The sequence below is a fragment of the Penaeus japonicus genome, unplaced genomic scaffold (assembly GCF_977035675.1).
Source record: "Penaeus japonicus unplaced genomic scaffold, GWHDUDI00000001_assembly GWHDUDI00000040, whole genome shotgun sequence".
Lineage (NCBI taxonomy): Eukaryota > Metazoa > Arthropoda > Malacostraca > Decapoda > Penaeidae > Penaeus > Penaeus japonicus.
The window spans coordinates 19,582,689-19,602,688 of NW_028234442.1; the positions used below are offsets into that span (position 1 = coordinate 19,582,689).

Genomic DNA, 20,000 nt, shown 5'->3' on the forward strand with positions numbered 1-20,000 from the left:
ACATACCCAAAAACATGGCACCAAAGAAGTTCCAATACCATAAATCACTTTTTTTTCTTTTTTAACTCTGTCTATTCATCAACTCATTTGTATGTCTGTTTTGTCTGCCTGCTTATCTATCTTTCCAACTACCTGTCTGTTGATCTATGTGTCCATCTGTCTGTCTGTTTATCTGTCTGTCACACTGTCCAAGACTGTGTCGTACACAAATGCAAATAATGCATCATATAAGTCTTGTATATAGCATCATTAAAATAGTCCCAATCTCCAAAACAGAATTTGCATACAATATAGCAATAGTATGCTCAATATCCATTTCAAAGAAAGAAGAAAAAATAACAATACAAAAAAGAAAAAAAAAGTACATCAAACCTAAGTCATTTTGGTTTATTACTGCGACTAACCTTCCTAAAAGAGAATAATGCATAAAAATTAAATCTAACATTACAAACAGACTTACCTATAAATGAAATTCTTTAAAACCAACAGTATCATATAATAAGAAGACTGAATACCCCACAATACCTTATAGATAAATACATGGCATTACCTGAAATCATTTCAGAACACTGTAACCAAATAATTCATATGGCAATGGCATAAACACACATTGCAAAGCCTACCTGAATTTAATCATAATAACTTTGTTAGGATTTGTCATGTGCAGTTCTAGTCACGGTCAACTAATAAACTGAAAGCTTCTCTTTCATGTGATCTAAAAGTTTTGCCCAAAGAAATGGTTAGTGCTCACATACAGAAACTGCTTTCAACATCTCACAATTTATCGTCAGCTTTATTTCATTCACAGGGATTAACTATATCACATCATCAGTACGTTCTAAAGGAAATGATTATACAGATCAACATGAGAAAGACATATATCTTGAATCACAACATTATAGACTATACATATACAAGTACACTAAATATAATTTATATGACTATGGAAAACAAACTTCTACAATGGTGATGAAGCCAATGAGCCAATCATGCCATTAGTGCTGAGCGCTTGTCTTTTTCTCAACTTTTGTACCTCTTGCGCTAAGTCAACAGGTTTCTCAAAGAAGGACACAAGTCTCTCCTCATTGGCAATGTTGGCCAGGAACTGTTCGAAGGATATACTCCACTCCTGATGGGATGGCTGCGAGAGGGAGGAGTGCCGACTGGACTGGCCCGAGTCGTCATAGTTGTCGGGGGAGTGTCCACCTTCCTTGGCCACCTTGTCCTGCGTCTCCTTCTCCTCAACTTCTTCCTGTTTTGCATCATCAACAGGTCCTTCTAAGTCAACTCCTGAGTTCTTCTGGGCTTCCTCTGGAGTGTTAGCTGTGCTAATCGAACACTTATCAGAGGCGTGGAAGACCTCTTTGTGGGCCTGCTGTGAACAACAGGACTCTCCCTCCACAGTGGTTGCAGCTGACACATCTGACACTATTCCGCTGGTTTTGTCGAGTTCTGGGTCACTTCCCGAGGCCATTTCTCCAACATCACTTGCCTGTTGAGAAGATAAAATAGGTTGGACTATTCCTTTTCAACCCAATGGTACTGGGGAACGTGATATCACAACATGAGAATATTTCACTCCCGCCAAATGAAGTCCTATAATGTCATGATCTCTCCCTCAAATCATACATTTTATAATGTTACGTATGCATATAATATTTGACATGTGTCTTGAATGTGATAGCTTATTGCTAAAAGATGTTTTGAATAAAAAAATAATAACTTGAAATATCTTGTATTCTTCCCACTTCCTTCCTTTCTCTTTTGATCTCTCCCTCTCAATCTTTCCTTCTCTTTTGAAAATAAGTTTAATATCTGCAAAATGAAAAACAAATATAACCTCCAGCGTAAATGAGTTAAATTGGTTTGAGCTATGTGTGTCTTGAATGTGATAGCTTATTGCTAAAAGATGTTTTGAATAAAAAAATAATAACTTGAAATATCTTGTATTCTTCCCACTTCCTTCCTTTCTCTTTTGATCTCTCCCTCTCAATCTTTCCTTCTCTTTTGAAAATAAGTTTAATATCTGCAAAATGGATAAATTCTATTTTCAACCCATTCTTCTCCCTCATCTGTAGCTTTTCTCTATAACATCCAGTACTGCGTGTATATCACAGATCATAGATGCAAATCTAGAGACGCTATGATACCAAAATTTTTATCAGTACCAATTCTACATAATTAGGAAAATACTTATACTATTACCAATACAGTTACCACTTCACTGAAAACAAGTCACTAAGACTGTTATGATATACAGCTTATAGGTTAACACTATGGCATACCATAAACAGGGTTAACCCATTCCCGACGGGGGAATTCTAACCTTGAATGTCCAAATGCCGGGGCGTTTGAATTATTAGGCCTAAATCAATTGAATGGCCGGCACAATACTGTGCCGCCCGGCAACTGGGCTTTTGAATGCGCGGTACACATGCTGTACCACCCGTCCTGTGTGGGTTAAGCTCCAAAGGAAACATGCAATCTTCCTGATATCAATGTTGTTCGATTAGGTTACATTACTTTAGTTAACCCTATGGCGACGGTGCGTCACACTCGTGTGACACAGCCAAACTCCCGATGCCAGGGCGTCATGCCAGTGTAACGATTACAATGCAATATTGCAATCGCCCGGCATAGGGGTCTTCGCGTAGCGAGTGCCCCATCGGGAAAGGGTTAAGATATCATAGGACAGGTTGGGTTGTGCTGGGTGTCAAAGGCTACAGCCAGCCCCATGCTGTTATTAAAGAAATAGTTGTTATATCAAACTTAGTATCATGCTTCCAATAAATATGGGCTGGAAACTGAAACTGAAGCTAAAGTTAAAAAATGCTAAAAACATAAAAGATAACCTTTTTACACTTTATTTATTTAAACAAAAAAATAATCTGATAAGTATTATAAAATTGTGAATAAAGGAAAAAAGTTTCTTGCCACCACTACAACTACTGGCTTAAAATTTTAGGGATTTCACTTCATAAAAGATTTACTTGCATACTGGCACTAACTCTTTCATGCGACAAGTTAAATATAATTATAGTCACATACAATCTCTAAATTCCGCTGTTTCACATTTTGACGATGTCTGATCTTCTCGCTCCGACTTCCTCCGACTTCCCCATACTTTGTACCTGCCAACAAAGACTTGAAGAACGAGAGATGTTAAACAGATAGAGCACTTCATCTATATTGCTTACTTAGTAGTGAGTATGTGGATGGTTATGAATGAAGCTTTGCAATTGCAATTAATGATTTCTACTTTTTTCTTTCTTCTTCATCTTTGTTTTTTTTTCAGTAATGGTACTCTGGGTGCTTAAGAAACACATGTTTCTTCATCTTTTATCTGATTTTTTTTATCTGCATCTGATGCTAATTATCAAAATCAAAAATTCATGGGAATATTGGAATATGAATATTGTGGACTAAGGTCAAATGACCTTAGTTTTTAACACTCAACACAACATGCAGTAACATATATATATTTTCATTTATATATTTCGCAACACGCATTGCAACAAAAACAAAAAATGCATTTATTTTATCTGATATTCACCTCTCTCTCTATGTATAAAACAAAACAAACAAACTTTAAACATCTGTGTTCTACATTCAAGTAGAGATAGTTATATGAGAAAAAGATTTATTTTTAACAGTCAAAGGAACTATTGATTATAATGAAAACATTTACTAAGAAAAAACTAACTGTAAAAGTGGAAATAATAATGAATAATTATTTAAAAAATCAAAAAAAATCTTTAAAACAAAACTCAGAATGTACACATGAGGAGACATGACTGATAATAAAATGATAATTAATAAAATGAACACAAAAAAAAGTAAAAATAGAAAAAAAATGAAGTTATATCAGTCAAACAGGAAAAAAAAAAAAAAAAAAATATCTGGGAATTAAGAAAAATAAAAAAATAAATAAAAAAAAAAAAAAAAAAAAAAAAAAAAAGACGATATTAATTAAAATACTATTTAGAAAAACAAAAAAAAAAAAAAAAAAAAAAAACATAAAAAGAAGCAACTTCAGACACAAAAGAAAAAAAATCAGAATTGTAAACCAGATTCAGGTCTAGGGGTTTTGTTGCTTTGTTTTCAACAGACCTTACAAGAAATGGGTAGGAACCTTTTAGGTAAAATCTTGCCTTCCTGTTTTCTTTAGGTGTTTTTCTATCTAACATTTCTAATTCTCTTATTATATTTAAGGCGATAGATCAATAGCTTTCTATAATCAATTTCTAATATTTTTTTTTTTTTTTTTTTTTTACAATTTCTTAATAATGTATGAATGACCCTGCACTGACTTTGAATCAATGCTGACATGTTTGTCAGATTTTACACTAACTGAGGTATGCTCAATTACTAATAATAAACTCAGAGTATAAATAAAAAGGGCAGTCAAATACATGTGGTTGCCTCTAAGTTTGTATTCATTGGTAACAATAATTGTGTAATGTTGGTTTTACCAATATATTCAATAGCACCAGTTCTCTCAAAGTTTTTGGGTTCAACCTACAAAAGGTATGCATCCAAGATGATGTGTTATAGGGTTATAGTATTATAGCATGCGGCCATGATTGATTCTATTATAGTTCAAGTTACAACTAAGATATAGAGACTACCAGGTTTCTATTATAAAATGCGGTACTCCATTACTTCATCTTTCACATAAAAACAACCTCAGTAATCTGGTTTATGATCAGAAATTCTAAATCATTCCCACCAAGTGCCCACTATACATACTCTAGTTAACCCATTCACGCCAGATGACGTGCTGACATGTTTTGTGGTTTTTGCGTCAGGCTGGTCAAGGCTGGCACTTGGAGTGAGCGAGCAGACAGCCCAGGCTCACGGCTAGTGCGCCTGAGAATCCCAAGGCGTTAGGCTTATGCATTCGAAAACCCCAGCATTCTGACCATTCAGAGCCAGAACAGCCCCGGCATGAATGGGTTATGAGAGTATGCATAGTGAGCCAGTCGGGCACCTGGTTGGACATTCCTCTTAGTAGGTCATGGTGGTGTAATGGTTAGAGCCGTGCTCGTGCAGGTGTATGTATATCTCTATAATAAAATGCATTACTGCATTACTCCATCTTTCACATGACTGAATATGTATGATCATTCCTGCCCGCCCCTCTTTTTCACATCAAGTGTTTTTCTTTCATTCTTTCATTTCTTCCATAAAAAAAAAAAATACAGGTATCTAGAAACAGTAGCAGATCAAGTAATTTTTTTTTTTTTTTTTTAGAGATAACAATTGTGCGACACTTTCTCCAGGGTGTTTTTCCACTACATGGGGCCGCGCTGAACCTCTCAGAGCGTTTTTCACCCACCCTATCCTTATGGTTTGCATGACTGCTTCTACAATGTAAAGGCATGTAAAAATATTGCCATGTTCAGAGGAGTTGAAAAACATGTTACAGCAATGCTTTTCTAGTGTTATTTTATTTAACTCTGCCTATATTCTTTATTCTATGTGATAATACCAATGGAAAGTGGAATCATTCTTTTAGTGAAAGATTTTTATAATTTTTTTTTTTTTCTTCTTCTTTTTCTTGGCCAGTCACATTTGATTTAATGATGGTCTTCTGACTCGGAACTTTTTATTCAACTGATCTGAAGCAGAAATTTACCATGACGTCATCAATATCATGTATGTCATTTTTTTACGTTACATTTTATGACTTTCAACACCCCGGTCTACGACACTAGCAGCACCGGTTAAAAATTAGAGGAACGGGGGAAGGGTTTTCTCCGCCCTCTGGGTAGTACAGACTAGCCCAAAGGATATTTTTCCATAAATCAATCATAAAATACGGGTTTATGCTGACATTGGAACCTTGTAGTCATAATATTTCATGACTGTGTGTGCGCTACAACTGTGAGCAAATCCCGATGTCGCATCATGTACGCCTAATTGGTGCCAACATGTATGTCATGACACCAGTATGCAATGGGTTAACTAAAGTAACAGAGTCTAAGAAATTAAGAACAATAATTATATCTAATAACAATCTAGTATTCTATTACTGACATTTCAGCACATTACAATTGGCCCACCTAAAACTCGACGAGAAAATGCATGTCTCAGGACATCACCCACATCCGAGAATATTTTCTGATCACATGATAGGAAATCAACCAGCACGAATGGGTTAATATTAATATTCTTAACCCTTTGATGACGGGGCGACACACCAGTGTGACGTTCCCGATGCAATATTACATAGGCCCGGCGTAGGGGGTTTCCACTTATCGCCAGGCCTGTCGGGATTGGGTTAATAAGTAATTCATATCAGTAGCTAACAATGAAAAGTGTCCACACTTCAAATCACTTCTCAAACTTTTCTTTTTAAAAGTTTTGCAACCATGGTGCTGAAAACATCAAGCATGCACTAAAATGCCATTTTTTTTATATTCCTGTTTCTTGTTTGTTTGCTTGCTTTGCTTGAATAAGTCCTCTCTTTAAAAAATCAAAATCAAAAGGGAATTAAAAAATCAGGTGTTGAAATATTCAAGGTATGGGACTGACACTTATCTATCTTTTCATATTCATGAATCAGCATTTATTGCTGTGGCTATCTACCTGATCAAAATTTTACCTTAAAAATCCATCTTGGGTGTAGGCTCTGTGCCTGCACCCTACTTTATGCCATATGAGCCACAATCTAATAACATATAACCGTACCAGATTTTATCTAATTTTCTCAACCCATTTTCTTTTATGCAAAAATCATTACAGACATTACAGGCCAACTTCAACGTCCGGTGGGACAGTCCCCTTAAGGTTACTAATGCAGTGTTCACTTTCCAGCCAGAATTTTTTCTGTTTCTTGTCACACATACAAACATTGTTTTTATGGTCATATGCACTGTGGTTAGAAATTGTAACCGAAACTGATTGTGTTATGTATGAAATTAATCATAAACAAAGCAAAATACACTTTATAATTCTCACAATATCAGTAAGATATTAACCCACACAGGACGGGTGGTACAGCATGTGTACCGCGCATTCAAAAGCCCAGTTGCCGGGCGGCACAGTATTGTGCCAGCCATTCAATTGATTTAGGCCTAATAATTCGAACGCCCCGGCATTTGGACATTCAAGGCTAGAATTCCCCCGTCAGGAATGGGTTAATATGAATATAATCATTATCATAACTGTAAGAATAATAATTATATTCTTCAGTGTATAACATTTATCACCATACAAAACTAAAGCTGCTACATCAAAAACATTATGAAAGTCTTCAAAGGAACTTTATTTTAGCATGATTTTCATTTATTGTTTAAACAAAAAGACTAAAGATGTGAACTCCTGTGAGAAAATGTGTGTCAAGATATAAAACTAAGTTTTGTATATACCAATGCAAACTTTTGCTTGTTCTTTAAGCTTAAAATGATTCTATACAAACTATTTTTATTGAATGATTTCTTTTATGACTGCTACTTTTGCTGAAATATGAATTTGCAAGTGACCTGTATTTGGATGCTTGCTCAAATGGTTAGCTACCAATTTTTCTGAAGGATGGGATAATTTTGGATTTTTTTATGTTAAATCTGTAATATTGTTAAAGCTATATGGTTCTCTTTTGCAATGTCTTTAAACTCTTTGCTCTTGAATATCACAATATAACATCAAATAAAGACAACTACCTCACACATCAAAAAGTAACAATTACATGAGACTCTGAATGGATACTGCTGAATTAAGCAAGCACTATACACAGTCCCTCACTGTTTACAACTGACACAACAAAGTCTCACTGGGAGGGGAAAAAGTTGCAACTCCTAGACTAAAAGGACATGACTGCTAAATTATCAATATGCGGAAACATTTTCTTATATCTGTATGGCCATAATAAGCAGACTTCTGATGAACAGGCTTTCTTTTTGAAGTAGACCAATAATAGATCACTTGAACATGAGCGGACCAATTTAGATATATGCTGTTTATAATGCCATGAATTGTAACCAAGGACCATGCACTGTGTTAGCTAGAGTGGAATGCAAAGGCAAGGAAGTCAATGGAAAATGCGGTGAAAAGCCTTTGGGAGGTGGAGTTGGAAGGGTGATGAGAGACGCGAGTCTCACCTGACGACTCAACTTAGCGTTCAGGGTGAATAACTGACATGTGGAAAGCTTTTGTACACTTTGTGACACTGCCTTATTTGGTTGAGGATGAGAGGTGAATACACTATCAAGCTGTAAACACTTGAGAAAACTCCAACTGATCTCAAAGAAAACTGGAGCTATGAACAAGTGTAATTTGGGATTTCTACAAACAGAACGGATCTGCATGATTGCTGTATCCACTTTAGTTTGAACAATGGGGCTGAGCTGTCAGCTAAGGCTCAGTCACTTTCACAAGAGATTAGAAGTGACAGAATAACCAACACTACTTGCATCATTAACGAAACTCTCGTGTTTCTTACCACACACCACAATGTTATATTCTGCAAGAAATTTTTGCAAGTCGTCATATTATGCTAACTTGTTCAGGTCACAAAGCAATATCTATTCACAGCAACATATCCAAAAAAGTTTCTGTTGAATTTAATAGGCAAGGGAAGATTGTCACATTCATTACTATATATGGGTTTACAAGTATTGAAAAAGGGGGTAAAAAAAAAATGAAGTAAATAAGAGAACGAAAACACTTTCCACCTACCAACTCTCGACAGTGATGTAAATATGTCTTGGTTGGTCTCGAGTGCAAAGAAGCTGTACACAGAACGCCACATGTTGATAAATTGTTCTTGGTTCATGGTGGGCAAGAAGCGCTGCTCGTACATGCGGTAGTCACGATTGTGTATTGTTGCCAAACCCGTCAAGGCATCACAGTATTCTGAAAGGAAACGGTTGTATATATAAATACATTGGATACAGGATGTCTTAGCATAATGATTGATAATATCTAAGAAAATCTTGAACACATAAGCTGTCTTTCTATTATATTGGTCCTACAAAGATAAATTTATTCCCTATAATTATATTAAAACAGTGCTAACATATCATTAACATCACTTCAATAGAGTTAAATCCAACATGAGAATTTTGTTGACTACAAGATTTCATATTTTCTAAAAGTAAGTATCTCCACTGCATATCTTTTTGCAGCCTTTGACATCCTGAAAAGACAACTTTGAAATACCTTGTTTGGGAGAGGTCTCTGTGGTGTGGGAATCTGTGTCGTCTGCAACCTCCAGGTCAACTTTCCCTTTCTTCGGGCCATCATCCATGAAGTCAAAATACTCCTCTGCCTCCACAGCTGCCTCTTCCTCCACTTCATCAGCTGGATGAGGTATTCGAGAAATTGCTATTAGATTATTAGGACTGGCTCTTTGCATTTTTTTTGTCTTTTTTTAAATAGTTTTTATATCCTAATAATTTCTTTTATATCCTACCATATTTTGTAAATTCATTAATTTCAGTCAGAAGATTTTGAAACAGAATTTCATTTTATATTTCTTCCTGTTTAATATTAAAATATTTGCTTTTTCATATTTTCTTCTATATTCTATTTTCTTTTATCTCTACTGCCCAAAAGAGAATTACAAAAGCAGTATTTTGATGGAATGGACAGATCTTTACAACTTATTTACATCACATAAGCATCTTAACCTGATAACGACAGGGTGGTTTCTATATTCTATTTTCTTTTATCTCTACTGCCCAAAAGTGAATTACAAAAGCAGTTTTTAAATGGAATGGACAGATCTTTACAACTTATGAACATTTTGCCTGGGTATTTCAAAATGCACAGCCCTAAAACCTCAAGCTATTTGTATGCCAAGGCAGCGGCCAGCCACTACACACCTGATCACTCGGAGACACAACCAAAATCATGACACAGCAGGAAGACTAGACAAGCCATTAGGGGGTTAATATTAGTCCCTTGTTTCATTTTTAAATTTTTCCCTCTTCCTACAATATATTCATGCCCCAAAAATAGCAATATTTTCTCACTAATTAAGTAATATTTAGTTCAATGTCACTGTTGCAGTAAAGCTTATTTTCCCTATCTGCATTTATCCACCTGATATAGTAAATCATATCAATAATAATAATAAATACATTTTCATAGGGAAAAAAATCATCTCACAAACATATGCAAAATAATAATAATAATAATACATCTTCTCTTACGTTTTCTTGGCTTATCCACCTCGTCTAAGCTTGGTGGGAAGGCTAAATGCAGGTAGTAGAATAATCGCAGCTTCCGGGCAAAATCTCTGCCGCAGAGGACACCAAAGAGCCATGCCACAGAGCGGAAACTAAGGACGTGGGATCCATCAACATCTAACATCTGTCAAAGCAAACAATGATATTTTCCTGAAGACTACTTTTAAATATTAATATATGAATAAACAAAATTCTTATAATAGAATAAAAAACTAGTTGACCAATAAGAAGTCTACTGACATATCTAAAAGAAGGTAAAAACTACCAATATATACATATCATAAACACAAAATCAAAATTCATCAAAATTCAAGAATATAAATAGAAAAAAGAGTACTTCTTCACAAATTCTAATTTCAAGTCCATAATGAATACAAAAAACAACAACAGGGACCTACATTAAACATGCTAGTCGTCAAACTTTCTGCCCGATCACCCTGTCCCCAGGGCGACACGGCCAAAAATAGCTGACGGAATGTTTCGTAGCCTAAGGCATATCCCTCTTGGTTTAGTGGATTTCCTGAATTATTACGCTGCCGGATTTCCTTGTCATCTCCGCCTAGAATCTGCTCACTGCGCACATATACCACCAATTCCTGCAGGTATATTGATAAATAGAACGAGTTGTAATAAGGCTGATCCTTCTTATCCTATTCTTTTGTAATAACAATAAAAATCTAGTAATGGACTTTCCATGATTACATCACCTAGTAATGAATTTGGCAAGATATTATATACCAATAATGAAATTGCTATAATTTAATAATTTAAAAAAGAAAAGAAAAAAATGTTAACTACAATTTCAAAAGATTAATACATCTGACTTTGAGATCTCCCCTAGCATATAGCCTAGTATAATAGAGGAAGTTGTTTGAACAAAAATTTATAATGAAAAATGGAAAATGTATGAAAGAGAATAAATAATTTCACAATATGTTTTACAATAATTTCAAAATATGTAACTGATGAATTTCGATGTCACACCATCAAAATTACATGACTCTGATGAAGATATACCATCAAAATTTGACAATCACATACATTACTCACTGAAATTAATTATTCTCTTTTGTACTTTTACTACATGTGTCCTAACCTAACAATATCAAAACATTACTAAAAACTAAATAAATCACAGATAACACAATTAATCAACCCAACTAACCTTGAGATCTTCTTCCCCCAGCATACAATCTGGCCCCACAGTGCGGAGAGTATTCCTCATCACCGTGTCCTCCAGGGTTTGCACCACACGTAACCTGTGTTTCACGCGAAGTCTTTCGATGGCCACGTTGGTGATAAAGCCATAGCCTGTGTAGGCAGCTTCAATGACTTCTGTGATATTGACCAACCTCTGGAAAATGAGGAATGAGAGAAAATAATGGTAAAACAAAGGAATATGAGTTGGGAGAAGGAATTTAGTCTTTAACGTCTTGTATCCGCGGCAGTAGCCAGACTCCCTTTTCCTAACTTTGTCATTCAGGATTGCTCTCAGGCATTTTGTGCAACTTCCTAAGCCAGAATACCAGGACTTTTTACTGCCCCAGGGTAACTTTGATCCAATTCTGTCTGCAAATTGTGAGGACAACATGCTAATACTATCCTTTCATAAAAGAAAATATATAATAACAAAAATCATAATAATTCATCCACAAAAAAGCCAGAAAACATACATCTGGTGAATCCGCCTGCTTGTCTCCCGATACGCTTGATCTCCGCTTAGCATAGCGAGCCGCGGGACTCGTAATGGAACCAAGATAATCAGACAGAACCATCATGGCTTCTCCCTCATCACCACATTCTGAAAGAAATGTCATGAGAGGATGAACAAAAATCCATGTCTCATTCACAGACAAAATATCTCATTCTTTCTATTAAGTGAAAAGAAGATCAACTGTGAAAAAAATTGGAATGCATGTGTATTCTTTGATTATCAATCCCTAAAGATAAAAATACCCTAAACACAAGTACACAAGGGGAAAATATTAATATACATTAGGAACAGTAAATCAAATACTTACTCTCTAACGTCTCTTTGTTTGCCTCCAAGATAGCAAGGGCAACCATAAATACAACACGCGCACCATCGTAGAAAAAGCAGTCAACTACATGAACGGCCGCTTCAAATGGCATAACACTGTGAGAGAGATAATCATCATTGGTATTTTATTTTCAGTTTGAACAGTATGTAATAAGGAAATTATTCTTGGCTATCAAACAGGCAAGAAAACAGAAAGAGGACATAACAGGCAAAAGATGAATACATGGTAAAAGGATAAATAAAAGAAAACAGGAAAAAGGGGGAAGAAATTGAAATAAAGAATAATGACCCATTGTAAACAGGCATTGTGACATGTATGATGCACAAGTTTTTGGCTTGATGGCGGGCTTCATGACGCATATGAAAAGTTGTCATTCCATATTTGACATTGGGAGTGAGTGTACTTCTGAGTTTCATTATTGTACTATGAATAATAACTCTTTTTAGTGAGTGATGATAACAATTACAATAATAATTACTGTAATTACCATAATATTCAGCAAAATAGATTTTGTTTAACCCATTCACGCCGGGGCGGAATTTCGCCTACTCCCGATAACGCCGGGAAGATTTCAAGCGAGCGTTAAAATCAAACAGATGGCACCACTATCTCCTAGCACTAGCAGGGAAGAAAGCCTTGAACGGAACCAATCTACGGGTTCTAGCAACCACTATCTTCAGAGAGTGATGACACACCACAAGATGCCATTCACTTGCTCTAAAGTACAGATGATTTTTTATTTATGAGAGAAAATTTATTCATGAGAGAAAAAAAATAAAAAGAGAAGTGGAAAGTGGATTCCTCTGATGATTTCAAAATGACTATCCCACTCCCATATAAAGATCTTTATTTATGGATACAATTGCAGATACACTGGATTATCAAATGATAATTAGTCACAAGCTATAAAACAAATCTTAAAATTAAAAGTAAAAACTCTTACCTGAGGAAGAGAGTCAGGAACCAAGAGAGGGAGATCAGAGAAATGATGCCCAATTCAGATAGCTTATTATGAAGGCCAGGCAAGTGGTCCAAAATGAGGTCCTCGAGCACTCCTTGATCAACGAGAGCCCCAACTACCCTGGTGTTGTAATAGTCAGGAAGGAGACGTTCGCTGAGCGCTGCCAAGAGCCAGAAGGACTCCTCTTCATTACAGTACACAAGCAGCACTGACGCGACTATGTTCATTGCCTGGCAGTAACCTATGGGATATAAATATATAATTATTAAATTGGCACACATTTGGATGAAATAATTTGCACACACAAGGGAAAAATTAAACCATAACATTTTGAGTCAGGCTACATACCTCACTGGCAAAACCTTATTTCAATTCTACTGTCTTATCAGCAGTCTGGGGCTCAAACATCACAGTTTAGTATTTATCTAGTTATTGTGGCTGTTTTATTTCATCTTTATATTCCATCATCATGTTAGTAGTGTGTTCACAGAGGAGGATGTCCAGCTCAAAACAGATAAGTATACTAAATAAACTAACCAATAGCAGGATTCCTCCAAGCATAAGCACAGAGAACCCGTCTCAGTGCTGATATCCCCATCTCACTCTGGAAGGCAGGGTGCTCAGGAAGGGAACGGTGCAGGTCCCTCTCAATCTCGTCATTAGCTGGGCCTCCTCTCTTTAGTCCTGCTACCACAGCCTGTTCGTAACTTCCTACGTTGGTTGCCAATTCATTGATAGCACCTGCGAGATATATCAGATCCTTGGTCAACTCAGTTCAGTAAATGATGCATGATCACAAGGTAACTATATAATGGTAGTGTTTTGCTTGGGTGTTGATTATTCAATGACAGTAGGTCTCCCAGTTCTGTTAAATATAAGGTCTCATAAAAAAACACTAATGGCAAAATAAAAGTTTCCTTGAACATGGACCAAACTCTGGAACAAAGGTCCTGACTAGGCCCATATATTATAGACCAGTCATTCTGGGACAGTTAACCCAATACCGCCGGCCGCCGGCCACAGACGGCGATTATGTAATATGATAGCGCCGGGTGCCGGCATACGCCATCAATAATATAATTGATTTAGGCCTATGCGTTCGAGAGCCCCGGCATTGAAGCCATAAAAGACGAAACAGTCCCGGCGGGAATGGGTTAATAATAACAGGCTCTGACTTTACAACATGGACTTGACTCTGTAATAGCAGCTTTGACTCTGAGGTGAGAGGATTTGATCTTACAATATTCAGCTTTGTCTTTGCAATAAATGATTCTTACTCTATAGTAACAGTCTAATTTGGGGCATGGAATTCCTCTACTTCTTCACTATTAACTCACCAGAAAACACCATCCAAATTTCTGGCCGCACTGAGTCGGGAAGACCTTCCAGGACAAGGCGTGCTGTTTCGACTGTCCTGTACATGGTGACTCCTCGGCCATACTCCGCCCAGTGCCTCTCCCAGATGTGCTCTTTTCTTCTCACTCTTTCTTCCTCCTTGAAAAAAAAAAAATTATTAAAGATATTTCTTATACTAATAATCTAAAGAGTCTTGATAAGATGATAAGTTATGAATATCAACACTGCTTTAGTTACATATATGAGAATACCATGGTGTTGCTGTTAATATATAAAATTACCAAAATTGAGACAAAACAGGTAATGTTACCTTCTGAAAAATTCTCCCCTAGCTTTCCCACAATAGCCAATTTACTTTAGGCCCCAACTATCTCTGCTATATCAAAAGAACTATATCCAACATCTCATCATTAAATCTAACTCACTTCTACATCTTCATCAAGGATAGGACACAGAGCTCTCAAGGGCAAGGTTGTAGTCTCTGCTTCAAGAGTTTCTGAGACCAGTGTGGTGTTGCTGTCAGCTGCACTGCCTATACCTGTGGGTGAAAGATAGAATGAAACATTGGAAGAAAAAAAAAAAAAAAAATGTAAATCTAAATGGTGAAAACTTCTGTGATACAAATTTTTGCTATGGTTTAATTACACATTATGTGTATTCTATGTTCTATGTCTACTTGTTTAAAAATTGTTTTCTAATGCACTTTTTCATGATAGGAATAATGTGGCTCCAACCACAAATGGGAACAAATAAGTTACTTGGAAAAAACAAGTGAAAACCCAAAGCAAATAAGACTTAACCATTCCCACTGGGGCCTATATTTGCCTAGTGCTGTGCAGTGACCAAGCGTGAGATCCCTCTCGGCACAGTGCCTTACTCAACTTCTCAGAATGATTTTCATTTGCTCAATTGAACGAGGTGATAATAGTAGGTTTTTTGTATTTATTTACATTATTTCACAAGTGAAGAAAAATGTGTCTATACAAGTAGAACTCCTATGAGTTATGCATAAATTACGATGTAAAACATATTTTTAGAAAGGGAGAACATGACTTGATAGGATGTTTATCCAGTAGGAGGGAAATATTCTCATGACGTGATATGTCACCCACCGCCTATGGGATATATATATATATATATATATATATATATATATATATATATATATATATATATATATATATATATATATATATATATATATATAAAAAGAAAGAAAGAAAGAAAGAAAGAAAGAAAGAAGAAGATAACCATCTAACATAAAGAAATTACGCTTTCAGTCTGTCTCTCAAATCTAAAATATACTCACTCAGGCTGCTGAGGCTAATGTCCTCACTCCTATCATCACAGACCGAATTGGATCGACTGTCGACCCTAGAACTCCCGAAGGACAGGTGGTCCGGAAGAGCACTGTGAAAGAATCACGGGAGTGAGGTGTAAAAATGGAGAAATTTCGTCCTTCCAAAGTTCTTGCCTTTCTTCTCTAATGATCATTATTAATAAAGCAGTCATCTTTTTTTAAACATAGTCTACTAAACTTTATCTTTTAAACACATCCACTTACTTTTTTGTGGGTATACTCTTGCCCAGCATCTCCGACAGTTTGTTTATGACAAAGTCTCGATCCCCAACATCAATGAATAGGAAAGAGTTGGTCAAACTGGACTGTGTTGTACAGATGAACAGAGCACGTTTCACAGTTGCATTTCCTTTTACGCTATCCACACGCTCTACACTTTGCACATCACGCAAAGGACACACCACACTCACTAAGTTCGCAATCTGTTGTGGAAAGGAACAATGTGGGATTTTGTTGTTGTTGTTGTTGTTAACTTCATTATTATTATTATTATTGCTAGAATTGTTGTTATTGTCGTAGCATTGTTGCTGTTATTACTGCTGTTGTGTCGTTATTTGTATAGGATACTCTCACTCTTACACTGCTTAACCCTTTCACTACGAGGACGCGTATACTGCGTCCTCGCAGCGCTCATGAAAAACCCTAGGACACGCATACTGCGTCATGGCTGAGCTCTATTGGAATTAAGTTTTCTTTTTTCCGGATACTGTGCAAGATCTTTCAGAATAGATGTCGTATATGATACGATGGATTACTTGACTTTCATTATTATTACATAAGAGTGGGATTGGCTTATACCAGGGGAGGTACCGATGTGCCCTGCTAGCAATCAGTTTATTATTTATTTATGGAACATTATGTAAAAACATAAAACTTATTATGATTAGTTTACCATACTACTTCAACCGTTTTCTTTTGTCATTTGAGTGAGGCCTCCCACCAAGGTCACTCTTTCCATCTTCCTCCCAACCCATGTAAATAACCTGTCACATGCATATGGGGGCAGAGGTTAACTATGCATATTTTGATATATAACACATGATGATTATGTTGAGGTTTCGGCTTAAAACTTGTAGAGGTTTTGGCTTAAAACTTGTCATATTCAATAGCGACGTTTAAAATTTGGCGCACGCCAGCAGCTCGGATGCAGCGCGGGGAGCGTCTTCTATTGCACGTAGTGAAAGGGTTAATAATGTATCATTAGTTGAGTTTTATGAGTTTTTAAAATTTCCTTTTTTTCAAACAATTGACTCCTTGGTCAACTGCTTGGATAACACATCTAACATATTGCTATATCACTAAATATATTACTCCTCTCCTTACAGCCGTAACTGTACTCTATCCAACAAGTGTATCTACCATCAATTCTTCCATAATAAGATATTCATATTTCTATTCAATTATCAAGACCTAAGATCAATAAACATGGGAGTCACATTATCTAAAACAAAGGTTAATACATCTTTGAACACCTCAATTAGTAATATCTTAATACATACAAAAAAAGAAAAAAAAAAGAAGTTAATCCTCACCTTACTGTCAAAGCAGATGTAGTTGAGAGAAATATATAATGTTCCACTGACATAATTTTTCTTGTAGGGAGTCCAGAGGGAACAGGTAGTGGACCCATCTAATTTCTCACTCAGTGGTAATCTGTGAAAATGAGAGATCATAGAATATCCATTACCATATGTTGCATATAAAAAAAAAATTCTGGTAAACAGCATATCTAAATATTTCTAATCACAAAATCAAGCAAAAATAACAAACAATATTCCTATAGAGTTTGCATTGCTTCACGTTATTTTGATTTAGTATGTAAACTTTCTACTGGTGTACCCTACTGCATAACGACATTGTGACACACATGCTTACCTAAACTTACTACGGTACATGTCTGAATGAGCTCTTGCATCTAGGTCCCTTTTTAAGAATGATGGCTTCTTTGGTACTTTTTTGCTGTAAAAGAAAAAAACAGTATTACATGTTTAATTGTAATAAGACATAATTTGGGAATTATCTAAGCTATAGAGTATAGGGACTGGGGACTATTATGTACCAATATCAAATAAATCTTATATTTGTTTCCAACTGTTAACCCATTGCAGACGGAGATAAATTTGCTTGCCCAGCCTCCAGGATAGGTTTTATTTTAGAGAGAGACCGCTTGAAGCAATATAATTTGAAGCATCCCAATCTCTTTCAGTTATTCATTGTAAAACTAGAGCGGTTTTTGTGTTTTATTTTTTTGTGTGTTTTATTGAGTTTAGAGACTTATATGTGCCGTATGACAGGCTCTATCAGTGCTGCAGTTGACTAAAATTGTAGTATGTTATCCATATTAGCTCATTATTTTCTTTATACTCAATGTGATAGAAGTATTGCTGTTTTATGGGAGGACAAAATGCAACTTTATTTTTTTCGTATTTTTGTGCTGTCATGAACGAATACGAAACATATAACCCCCTACAATAAAGATAACAAGAAGAGGTAGGGAAGAGGAATGAAACCTGTGCTTGTGACTGTGAGTGCCACAGTGAAAGACATCCATATTGGCACAGGAGCACATTTTAGACACTGGGTATGGATTGAGTCACCTTCCTCTTCTCGTTCTGCCTGCACATCCTTCATCGGCGGTACTTTAGAGCAAGGGTTCATCAACTTAGTGTGTGCCATCGCTCTATAGAGACAGTGCATGCTAGAGACCGTGGATGGGTGCCATTCAAGGCTCTCTCACCTGCTGGTGCTAGAAAAAAGTGGTGCCATCTAGGTTTTGGACGTTAAGCTTGCACGATATTACGGTAATTATAGTAATTAGGACTGCAGTAGCCATCATCACTCATTCCTTTTTCATAGCACAATAAAATAGCACAGTGATCCAAAATCCCCGAACGTCGTGTACGTCATGACGCCCGTCGTCAGGCCAAAGCTCCTACGTCATGTATGTCATGACACCCGTACGCAATGGGTTAATAACAAGGAAATAATATTAACCAAAGACAAGAAGAAAGAAAACAGACTATATTAAAATCAGAATACAGAAATCTACAGTCACTTCTAAAATTAGATAAAAAGTAAGGACTACAAGTACTGCAAAATATTCCAAACTATTAACCTATTCGTGCCATTTGACGTCCTATCACATGCTCATATGTACTCGTGTGATTATTTATATAATTCTTCTTTTCATTTTGGTAAAAAAAAAAAAAAAAAAAAAAAATTTGGATGCCCCACTAAGAGATAGCTTCCACTTTCCATTAGTATTTTCACATAGAACAGAAGAATAAAGGTAAAGTTCAATAAAATAACACTAGAAAAGCATTGTTGTAACATGTTTTTTGACTAAAATTATTCTCTTGAACATGGCAATATGTTTATGTGCCTTTATATGCCTTTACATTGTAGACACATTCATGCAAAACACTTTTCCCCAAAGCTATATACAATTTTTTTTTTTTTATCACATCTATATTTTCATCATATAATGTCTATATGAAATAATTGTTCTTTGATTTGACCCACTCATGACAGGGGCATTCCAGCCTTGCATGTTACAATGCCGGGGCTCTTGAACGCATAGGCCTAAATCAGTTAAATAAACGAAGCCGTATGACGTCACCCAGCGAATGGGCCTTGAATGCGCGGTACCCGTGGTGTACCACCCGTCCAGAGAGGGTTAAGATATGGAGAACAATTCAAATCATGACAGACAAAGAGATGGTTTCATAAATGCTTAGTTAGAACGGAATCAATATGTAGGCTAATTCCTTGAATTTTAGCAAAAATAAATTAATTCTAATTTCTAGATTAACCCTTTCCCGACGGGGCACTCGCTACACGAAGACCCCTATGCCGGGCGATTGCAATATTGCATTGAAATCGTCACACTGGCACGACGCCCCGGCATCGGGAGTTTGGCTGTGTCACACGGGTGTGACGCACCGTCGTCATAGGGTTAATTGTTGTTAATGATATAATAATAATTACATTAATAATAATAATATCAGGAACAATAATGACAGTAACTTTGGGACAGAAATAGGAATAAAAATAAAATCATTCTTCTATTAACCCGTTCCCGACGGGGC

At 36.1% G+C, this 20,000-nt stretch overlaps 1 protein-coding gene across 1 annotated transcript in view; it reads right to left on the minus strand.

Moving 5' to 3' along the window:
• Positions 1–73: 73 nt before the first annotated feature.
• Tbc1d8-9 (TBC1 domain family member 8/9) overlaps positions 74–20,000 on the minus strand; it is a 30,203-nt gene continuing 10,276 nt past the window's right edge. Inside the window, exons 8-25 of the mRNA XM_086534068.1 lie at positions 17,788–17,871; positions 17,445–17,565; positions 16,117–16,334; positions 15,862–15,962; positions 14,978–15,090; positions 14,534–14,690; positions 13,734–13,937; positions 13,179–13,437; positions 12,215–12,330; positions 11,867–11,994; positions 11,359–11,547; positions 10,592–10,789; positions 10,158–10,317; positions 9,163–9,303; positions 8,516–8,856; positions 8,103–8,348; positions 4,473–4,518; positions 74–1,524 (exon numbers count right to left, since the gene is read on the minus strand). Coding sequence (XP_086390194.1) covers positions 959–1,524; positions 4,473–4,518; positions 8,103–8,348; positions 8,516–8,856; positions 9,163–9,303; positions 10,158–10,317; positions 10,592–10,789; positions 11,359–11,547; positions 11,867–11,994; positions 12,215–12,330; positions 13,179–13,437; positions 13,734–13,937; positions 14,534–14,690; positions 14,978–15,090; positions 15,862–15,962; positions 16,117–16,334; positions 17,445–17,565; positions 17,788–17,871 — 3,388 coding nt within the window. The 3' untranslated portion in view covers positions 74–958. The remainder of the gene's footprint in view (positions 1,525–4,472; positions 4,519–8,102; positions 8,349–8,515; positions 8,857–9,162; positions 9,304–10,157; positions 10,318–10,591; positions 10,790–11,358; positions 11,548–11,866; positions 11,995–12,214; positions 12,331–13,178; positions 13,438–13,733; positions 13,938–14,533; positions 14,691–14,977; positions 15,091–15,861; positions 15,963–16,116; positions 16,335–17,444; positions 17,566–17,787; positions 17,872–20,000) is intronic.